Source organism: Dermacentor silvarum, chromosome 1, assembly GCF_013339745.2.
Source record: "Dermacentor silvarum isolate Dsil-2018 chromosome 1, BIME_Dsil_1.4, whole genome shotgun sequence".
Taxonomy (NCBI): Eukaryota; Metazoa; Arthropoda; class Arachnida; order Ixodida; family Ixodidae; genus Dermacentor; species Dermacentor silvarum.
In genome coordinates, this window is record NC_051154.1 from 40,233,316 (window position 1) to 40,243,978 (window position 10,663).

At 45.5% G+C, this 10,663-nt stretch overlaps 1 protein-coding gene across 6 annotated transcripts; it reads right to left on the reverse strand.

The window, feature by feature from the left end:
• Positions 1-1,315: 1,315 nt before the first annotated feature.
• On the reverse strand, positions 1,316-4,339 carry LOC119461194 (pantothenate kinase 3). 6 transcript variants are annotated; one of them, XM_049666873.1, is made up of 5 exons: positions 4,252-4,269; positions 3,558-3,683; positions 3,261-3,376; positions 2,179-3,188; positions 1,316-2,121 (listed from the first exon to the last, which is right to left on the reverse strand). In XM_049666873.1, the coding sequence occupies exons 2-5, from the start codon at positions 3,566-3,568 to the stop codon at positions 2,068-2,070; spliced, it is 1,191 nt and encodes a 396-aa protein (XP_049522830.1). In that variant the 5' UTR covers positions 3,569-3,683; positions 4,252-4,269; the 3' UTR covers positions 1,316-2,067. The 6 variants fall into 6 exon arrangements, with proteins under 6 accessions (XP_049522830.1, XP_049522824.1, XP_037578361.1 ...); XM_049666867.1 differs by lacking the exon at positions 4,252-4,269 and adding an exon at positions 4,080-4,245; XM_037722433.2 differs by lacking the exon at positions 3,558-3,683 and having other exon boundaries at positions 4,252-4,339.
• Positions 4,340-10,663: the final 6,324 nt, after the last annotated feature.

Sequence of the window (10,663 nt, forward strand, 5' to 3'; positions counted from 1 at the left end):
ATTAAAAAAAGAAACATTAGCAATAGCACCAAGTTCTCCCTAGGTCCCCACTGGCAGTGCTAGGCTCGACCCTCACTTCCAGGGACTACTGGCATGAAAATTGTGCGCTGCTTTGTCTTTTTCCAATTTTTTGGGTAGTTGACTTTATAATTATAGCACAAAGCCTCCTCAAGAACACCACAAATAATTACAGCACCTTATTGCAACCCATTCAAAACTCTCATCAAACACGGGTTTGCGTGGTAAAAAAGTTAATGTCCACGTCACCGAAAGCGGTGGCAGTGTTCACGTATCACAAACAAGCCCAGTGCAGTGGTTGAAGACCATATAATGACCATGTCACTGAAAGCTGCCGAATTGGCTCTTCCAATTGTGTGCTTCTCTTGGAAACAAAGGGAGACATGCTCTCGTTTCGTCTGGTGGAGTGTTAAATGGACTCAACTTTTGTTGTCTGGTACCACAAGACTGCCACAACAGGTTTTGGCGACGTGATGAGTCTACTTTTTCACATATGAAGCTGCACTGTTCTGCACTGCACTGTCGCATTAAAAAGCTACGTAATTATTTATTGCATTCTGGGGGGATTGAGGCTTCACAGCATATTACTGGGCCGATGACTACCAAATATAGCAATAAAAACAAGACAAAATTTTCTGTCAGTACTCCTTTAAGGCCACACTGCCCCATGCATCCATGAACACAGTGAAACGGCTCAAATTCTCCACAGGACCTATAAACTGTGCAGCTATGCAGTTGGTCTTACATGAGGCAGAAGTGCTTCTTCCACAACACACACCTGCTTGAGAGCTATGATGAAAAGCAACCAGTTATCAGGATATCACTTTGTGAACATACAGAACGTGCACATGCTGGTCACCATACATTTCGAGCTAGTGGAAGCTGGTGGAAGGAATGCCCATGCTGTAGCTATCTATGTACTTGCGTCTCAAGCATGTGGTTTGTATTGTGGTAGACTTACTTGTGAGTGGTTTCACTGTGTGAACAGCTTTATCAGCAGCCTGAGCTAGGCATTGAGTGATGCACCTGGGACTGTAAATGGGCAAGCAGGGGCAAACTGGTGCTATTAACATTCCATTCCTAATTTATGTCAGTGTAAATTTATTGTGTGGTACGTGCTTTCCAGTACTAGTTACTTGGCGAGTAAAGTTGGACAGAACATAATTGCACAAAAATAATGCAAGGCTTGAGACACTTTTACCTCAGCCTTTATGAGCAAGTGGCCAGAATAGATAGCTTTGAAACCCTTACTCCCCAATAAAATTGAGCATGTTTCAATGTTTTTCACACGACACAGTTTTTGTTTTTTATTTTTATTTTGAACATACACCTAATAGTCTTATCCTTTGATCGAACATTCACAATTGCCGTAATAGCATGGCACTTGTGTGGTCATTGAAAAAAATTTTTTTTTTCTTCCGATAAGAACAACTTGTTTGCACTCTCCTGTGGGAATAAAGGCAGAAAGTGTAAGCATAACAGAAAAGAGCCACAATAAGTTCTGCCTAATCCCGCAATGAACAATTTGTCTTGATACATAAAATTTGAGAAAAAAAAAAAAAGATGACACTATAAAAGTATGAAATTGACAACACGTCCATTCCTAAAGCCGTCTTTAAAACACACACCCAAATGTTAAGTGGAGAGAGAACACCTTTTGGAATACTATTTGGGATTTGCACGGTAACATCCCAACATATACAAAAACTCTTGTCCAATTCAGAGACTCGAAAAGCACTGTTCCCTGAAGGAGCTCATGCAGTGATAACCTGAAGCACAGATAAAAACCATCTTTCCATTTCCGAGGCCCGCATAGCACCAATGCCATCACAAGGTGGCTGGCAGCTGGACCATGGGTGCTGTGCAACGAGCTGGTGAAGATCACATGGAAACAGGTTCTCTCGACCAGCGTGCGAAGCTTCTCGGTGACAGCGTAGTGTCCGGAGCACGGTGGATTCCATCTGGCTGCTGTCAAACCAGGCCAGCTTTTGACAAAGGGCTGCCTATATCACAGGGACGTGCTGCACCATGGCAGCATGGAATGTGTGGCTAGCTGCAAGCCTTCATCAGCTCCAGCAAGCAGCCAACAGCACCAAAATAGCCCTGTAATGCAAGATTCGTCAATGTTTATCGTCCTGCAGTGCAGGAGCCCTGTCTTACCTCATGTTCCAGGAAGAGAGCCTTAAGCGTGCCTTTGGACCAGAACTGCATGGCGTATGCCAACATGCGCATTGAGATGGGGTTCACCCGCAGGAAGTTGCCCACAAAGACAACACGTGAGATGCCCTCGTTGATGGCACACATGCGAGCAATGGAGCCGATGTTGTTGGTGATAGTAACCAGTGTTGCCCGGGCAAGGTCCTCTCGTGAAGCAGCTTCTCGTCGAGCCCTGCAGTTCATGTTCCCAAAACTGCTAGCCACAGTGTCAGCACGTAGATCAAACTTCGGATAGTCTCCACCATAGATATCACGCACAAGCTTGTCAACATGTGTGCTGTCCCCTTTCTGGGCTAGTTCAATAGCCTCCTCAAAAGTTTCACAACCAGTCAGCAGGCAGCAGAGGCCAAGAAAAGTGCCGCCACCGAGACTAGTGCCAGTTACACGGTGATACTCGGTGGGTGAACGCACTGCTAGGATGCTCACCCCTGAGCCAATGTTTACCACAAGGTAAGGGTATGGATTGCTAAAGTCATATGGCATTTTGACACATCGCTCCATGGGGCTACTATAGTAATAGCACTCTCGAGTGTTGTGGGCTTCCATATAATGGATACCACGAATCAGAGAGTCCATCTCATCGAACTTGTGCAGGCCAAGGCCCACCTGAGTGCGGAAGTCATTCTCAAACTTGTGAGCCCCACCACCTGTGGCACACACAGTAGAGGCTAAACTGGCAATCCCCTTGGCTTTGGCCAGCTCCAAGAAACGGGGCATCTCACTTGTAGGGAAACGAATGAAGTGCAGTGTGCCCTCGATGCCACCGACCTCAACACCATCCATCTGTAAATGAACATCTCGCTTGCCTGACTGACCATAGGCAGCATTCTTCTTCAAGTAGTGCTTTATGCGTTCCAGTGCCTCAGTTGTTGCTGGTCCATCCTCAACCGCAGGCTCAAAATACACCAGCTTCACTAATGTTCCTCCAATGTCCATACCAAACCAGGGCATTGCTGTGTAAGAAGTAAATGTATAAGTCGTTGCACATATGCCAACCACAAGATGATATGGAATGTGTGACTCACGCGGCTGCGGTGAGGGCGCCCGGGCGGTAGCCGTCGTGTCCCCGTTTACGCTTGCCATGGCCGCTCTCCTGCCATCCGAATCCAGCCCAGTCCTCGGAGTGGCTGCTGGCCAGTCTCTGGAAGACACGACACGAATCTTCAGTGATACATCATTCCATCAAGAAGTATTCCACAAGTTCGTGATAAGGCGTAAAACCGAATCTGCCCTCTTGCGCGCCCAGTGGTCGTCGCTTGTCAAATACACACGTCAAGAACATGCAAGCCTGCCGAAACACGGACAGCGAAAGTGAAGCTTACGACAAATTCATGACGTCCCGGAAAAATAGTCGCAAGATCCACACGCCTTCCTCAGGCAGCCCGACGCAAACTGGTAATCGCGCGATCTTTCGCGAGTTCTCGGATGGGAAAAGTTTCCCCTTCAAGCTGTAAAAAAAAAAGTAAGTAAATAAAACGTAGCAGATGGAAGATTATACGCAAGCCACGTGGGACTGCGCTCAAGGCTGGATAGAGTGACGTAACTAGTATTTTCAAGGTTTTTCCTCGTGCCAGTACAGGCGTCGCATGGCCACGAGCCCCAATACTTCCTCACGCGGTAACCTCCTTGTATAAAGAGGCCACCATTTCCCACAAGATTGCGCTCGCAAAGAGGATACGTCTAGGGGCAACCGCAACACAGTCAAACATGCTACGCCGTGTGACTTTCGCAAAGACAAGCACATACTTGAAACCAGAGAAAGTAGCGCCAGTTTCGGTTCTCGATCAGGACAGGAAAAACATTTAGTGGCAGTTTCCTCTGAAACGTTACATATGCACTCTCACCTATTTTCGGCACACAAGCTGACAAGAGAGTTCAAGATGCTGCTACAAGAGCATGTGATGCGTCAAAGAGCTAAAGCAACATAATGTGAACTCTACTGAAGCTCACACTAAGTCCAATTAAGCTTCGATATAAATCCGAGAATAAGGAAATGTATTAACTGATACATCTTACCAGACGACAAAAGTTAGGCCACCATTTTCGAGACACTCCGCACGCACTACTACCCAAATAAAATATAATATAAGAATATACAAAAAATTAGTTACTATTATATCTTTATTTTTTATTTTGCATGCTAAACTATTATGCGGTCAATGAAAAACTAATTTTACTAAAATTTATTAAAACCCATGCAGCTTTTCTTTTTTTTTTACAGTGTTGCCTCGTAAAATTATTATTGTGGCTAACTTTAGCAGAATAAGGCGCATAATGTCAATCAGTTTTGATTCTTTTTTAACAGTTTAGATACAAATATTGCTGCTGGAAGTAGCAACATATTACAAAGAATAATTTTTTTAAAAAAACATCGCTCTAAAACTACACATACGAAGTAGGGTAGCAGCGTTATTTCGGCTTTATTGATATCTCTGATGGGGCTTCTGCGTTGCCCAGGGGGCGCTGCAAAAATGCCGCCACTTTCGGTTGTGTTGTACCACGGCTTGCAGCGAATATCGGGCGCCAAAGATTTTTTCAGGGGTGGCACGCTGCGTAAAGGCAAGAAATTATGCAACACCGAATACGTGTACGCCGTTCAAGGAATAAGCGGCGAAGTTTTAGCGCGGTGTCAATCGCAAGTGAAGCGAGTCATGTACGAAGTTGAACTTCAGGTAAGGTTTGCACGCTGCTAGATTCAGGCGCACAAACGCCAGGAAATGCTTGCTATAAATGATTTCACAGCAGCGATAAGCAGACATCATGTGAACGGAACTGCTCGAGCGCACGACGGTACGCGCCGTGACGGCACCCCTCCTTCAGCATGCCGCGAAACGGCGGGCCTCCTGCAATATTTGTTGACTGCATGCCGCTAAACAAGTAGTCATGCCTGCGCTGTAGTAACGGCCATCTGTCCCTTTAGCAAATGATAAGTAACTGATGCAATGCATATGAGCTCGCAGTAACGTACTACATGCGAGTCGCGCTGCAGCACGAGCTCGTGCGCTGCTCGCTTGATGTAGCTTTTAATCACAGCGCTCGAGCATCGATGTGCTGTAATCAATACTGCCTTGCTGCGCTGCCTCAACGTGCTGGCTTGAGGTCACGGATGAGCACATTTAACTCTCAAACCTGTGCTGCTCGTAGTGGGGTAGTGAAGTTATCCAGCGCACCCGACCCTCCGCTTTGTGAGGCTTTGAAGGATAACGGTAGAATCTGATGTTGGGATTCGGGCCTTCTTGCTCGTGGCAGCTCACGACGCAGCGCAGTAACGACGCTGACGCTTTTTCGCGGCTGAGCTAGGTCTCTCCGGATCGGCGTCGCCGATTCCTTCTGCTACGTCCCACGGCACACGTAGAGTCCGTTTTCGTTAAACTAGGCTGCGGCCAGCTCGCAGCGTGGTCGGCGTGGTCTCTGAGAAGTGACGAGCCTTTTCGCACTCGCAACAGGGCCGAAAAAAGTGCGAATCGACGTAAAACTCGGGCTAGAAACGTGGTTCGCCGCTAGCCAGGGCTCAATACTTCCCAGATATAACTTCTCCCACCAGGAGCCGCTACTATACCTCAAACTCCAGCGCAAGACGCCCAGAAATTTTGCAGGTTCAGGAGTTTTCGGGGTAAATTGTAAGAGCGGCAGCTGGCATGCACAGATCCCTCACCCGCGAATATTCTGTGTTTAAATGGGCAGCTAGAGTTGAAGAATGGTGCGAGAAACAAAAACACGGCGTGTAGAAAAGAATTCGCAAAAGCCACTGAGGTGAAAAAGGACCAACAGGGAACAACGATCGAGTATAACTTTTAATATATGAGATTAGCATTCCTGCGATACTTCACGCACTTTTCGATCGGTATCTGTGCACGCCAACATGTGCCACTGGTTATGTGCTGCTCATCAATGAACGTCAATTACTCCAGCTTGGGTCACGCGATATATATGTGCCACTGGCTCAGCTATGACAAAAAGAAAAAGAACCTTTAAAATTTATCCAGTGACAGTTAAGATATTAAGATTGTCTGCGTATCATATTATATATTCAGGCATGCACTACGCGCGGATAAGTCAGTGGTCATGATCCCTTTTGACTCGGGGCAGGAGTTTGTCAACTTTTTGATTTCGCGGCGGCGCCCCTAGATAGCGCAGCGTGTCCAGAAGGAAGGAATTGCAGACTAAGATGTACCGAGTCAAGTACCAAGGTATAGACACGTTGTGCTGTGCGTGTGGAGAAGAGGAAACGGCTGAACACCTCATACTTTTCTGTAAGGGGCTTAACCCTACAGTGCAAGGCAACGGGGCTGATTTTTTCAAAGCATTGGGGTTTAGGGACAGTGAAGGCAAAATAGACTTTAAGCGGGTAGAAATAACCAAACAGAGGTTATCTGATTGGTGGATAAAATTAAGGCAGGGGTGAAATTTCACCCACCCACCACAAAGTACAAATTATGTTAATAGCCATGGCTAGGTGGCGTATGCCACCGCCCGATTTAAAGGGTTCAGCCTCATCCATCCATCCATCGAAGCGCAAGAGAGTAGTGCAGCCATGCATTACACATTACATTACAGGCTGCATTACACACCTCATACCTGGCGCGTTTCGGCGGTGGCACCACGGTGTGTTACTACATTAATTGCCTCAATGCTAATCGCATTAACGTTGACAGTCATCCTAAGATGGTTTCTGCCAGATTTTTTTTTTATTGCGATAGCAATTATATGGACACTCCAAAGCAGATTTCTGCCGTCGCCGTGAGGTTCCGTATGACGTCAATGGAGATGAAATCGTCGCCGCGCGCCGAACGCTGTATGTGCGCGTGAAAGGGCGCGAGGGACGCGCGCTTTCACGGGGAGTGAACCCACGGCGGAGAACACACGCGCGTTCTGCGCCATGCTCCCTTAAGGGCTGCAGGAGTAGGCGTCTCTCTCCTCCTTTACAATCGCCATATATGTAGAGCAAACGCGCCTTCTTCCGACGCGCGAAAGGCTGTGGGGGGGGGGGGGGAGGCGACGTTTAGCTGCGGCACCAAGTGCCTATTTATATCAGAGGCTCCGGCAACAGTCACCAACGCCGCACGCATTTTGTGCGAACGCGGGCAAAACGCCGACGGCATCGACAACAGTTCTGCGTGTTGCCGGTGCTGCTGCATGTCCAAGTTTATACAGCTGATAAAGCTACTATCATTACTCCGTACAGCTCTCTACAAATTTGCTATCGCAATTGATGCTTTGCCTTTCAGGTGAAACTGCGACAACTTTTTAGGGGCGAAGCACCTTAGGGCCGAGCCTTGTCCCTCGTAGTCCGTTGTCCGCAGCTCTGGTTTGCATGTCTATATACTGTGTATACCAGAGCTTGTACATATATGTACATGTGTACTGCACACATGTACAGTATATATATATGTACAGTATACGTACGCCAAGCTCCGGCTTCTGGCTCCGCTTCCGGTTGCACTTACGGTTCCGGATGCCGGCTTCCAGAGAACGCTTCCGGCGTTTTGCCCGAATGATCCCCCGGTGCTTTGCCCACTCATCATCATTCACTTCGTGGATATGCGGTGTTTTTTTTCCCTTCCTTGCGTCTGAACAAGATGGCAAAATTTATAGGAGAGAAGAATGTAATAGAATGCATATAATCAGATATAAAAAGTAAAGGACTTACTGCCATACATTTGCTATGATCGAAAAAAAGAATCTTGCAGACAATATAATTACGCACTCCAAGAATCTGCAGACAGCAAGTTGATTCAGCAGTGGCTGCAATTAACTTTTAAAAGTTAACTGAGCACAGTTGAGAACAGACGTCTCAACCTTGACGTCATGATCTCAATAGCTAGGTCATCCATGGTCTTGACAGGTACGTGCCCTCGGGATGAAAGCATAGTTTCAGTCGACAAACCAAAGCTAAATTAAGGTACCAGTTTGATCAATTTTCTGTGTGTGCTTAGCTGCTCCTAAAGGAAGACTCAGCCATGTTTTAGGCAAATGCGCCCTCTACGGTTTGAAAGTACTAGCATCTTGCTCCCTTTTCCGAGATTACAGTAATCAGCTATATACAACTGTGTGTCGATGTTATGAAAGCATAAGAAATGCAAAGGGTCTGGTGCAAAAAGCCAGAACCGCACTTTTTTTTTTTTTTTTTTTTCGAAAAGCATAGCTGGTCCTCAATTGTTCCTCATGTACAGTGCATGACATTGGTAGCCATGGCCAAAATTTTTGAAGAGCACGAAGAAAAGGAGCTTATTTGAGTAGTGCTGTCATTTGAGGTTATGAAAATCTTCAACGCTTGGGGCTATTCTGCAGTTTTTTTTGTGGGGGCCGTGTGGTCCCCATATTTTGTGTTTCTGCTTTGTTAAAAACTGCCCGACTTCCTGAGCGTACTACCGAGTATGCGACCCATGCAGTACCTTAATTTAGTTTGTGACTTCTACAATTATTAGTTGTCTGAGCTTATACTGCAAGTCTAACCCCCGTATTCTAGGATGCCACCCCTCGACAAAAGTGGTCACTGCCAGTTCATGGTCACTCACGGCAATTCTTGAGAACTGTAGCCTCTTTATCAGTTGAGGGATGGCACTGTGCTCAACTCGATGAAGTGGACGAAGAACTTGGATTCAAGGATCGTTTGAAAATACAGGGGTAAAGTAATAATTTGATTGATTGGCTGTACTAAAATAATCATTACCCGCTAAACAAATATGCAGCCTCATTTCGTTTTCTAGTGTTGGAATATACTTACTGTTATTGTCATGTTCAGTCTCCCATGTCACATTGTTAGAATGTTGCATATTACTGCACAAAAGTTTGCCTTATGCCATTGCTTTCCAGAAGCAAAATCAACACGTTAACTTATTCTTCCATGGATACATAGCAATACCTTTGTAGTATACATTGTTAAAAAATTACAGGGCTTAAAGTGCCAAAACCAACATCTAGGCACTCTGTAGTGGGGGACTCTGGATTCATTTGGACCACCTGGGGTTCTTTAACGTGCACCTAAATCTAAGTACACGGGTGTTTTCTGCATTTCATCCCCATTGAAATGAGGCCACCAAGGCCGGGATTTGATGCATAGTATAGATTGTGGTGTCAATTGTTACAGCAGGTGAAGTTGGGAGCCTCCATATATTGATTTGCAATCATCAGTAATAAAGATACTTTAGAGGATGTTCCAGAAGGATTCAATCCTGATGTGGCAAACCTGCATGGATGGCAGATGCATTATAACCTATTTGTGCACTGTTGAACTCCACTGAAAGCTTTTTATCAGACCAAGAATACAACAGGGAAGCATCAAACTTTAGTCAGTATTACAGGAAGTTGAGCTAGTTTCGTATGGATTCATCGTGAAAGAAGGGAAGGCGTGCAGATGCGGACACAAGAGAAGAGAACCAGACAACACAAACGCACCGTGTTGTTTGTGTTGTCTGGTTCTCTTCTCTTGTGTCCATGTCTACACACCTTCCCTTCTTTGACAATGAACTTTAGTCTGAAAGGATACATAGTAGGCGACTAGTGCTGGTGTATTCTAGGAATTCCCTTCACTTGACATAGGCAGAGCACTGTTCAGGCCACTGATATAGTGCAAAAAAGGGAACAATTGGAACAGATACGCTACATTATCCTGGCCTATGTTCACAACAGCACTCCAGTAACTACATCTGGCATTTTTTTTTTTCCTTTTTAAGGTTATCTGAAGTTACATATACCCTACAACTACTGTATAGCTACAAGCATTTTTTTTTTAACTGCAACCCAACCTGTGGACATGCAGTGAGACATGACCAGTGTTTCCCCCACATTGTATCAACAGCTTGAATTCCTCCTCCTATATACAGGCTGTAATGGGCCCATACGTACACTGGCAATTGCATGAGAATTGTAATCAAGCACTGCATGTATCACCTAAAACCTATGTTATCCACTCTTTCACAGATTCACTGCTTTCATTTTCCACATCTGCAGCCTGCAAAGAATGCACCTGCAACACTTGCAAAGAACATTTTTCCTCAGTGGGGTCCATTTGTTGAGTTTTAAAGTACTCATGTATAAGTTTGTGAGCGTATGTGAGCACAGTAGTCCAAAGTTTGGTGAAAACTTGTCAGGCAAGGGTAATACATGGTTAGAATAAAAAGAGCACTTGCCCAATTACTAGCAAAATATACTTGTGTAATTGACATTTAAATTCAGCGCTTCTATGGGTCCCTTGTTCATAATGCGAGGCTAAGGGGCTGATTATTTATGTGCTAAGTGCCGCAGAGAGCATGTGCATATCTCAAGATTACCCAGAATTCAGCGTATCACATGTGTTGTCAATTGGATCCATAATGACTTTAAATGCAGATGCAAAGATAGATGCTTCTCTGTTGTGATTATTCCAGCAGAATCAATGTTGCGGTTCATGTTGATGTCATACTCCACCAAGGTGTTCAAGCATGCA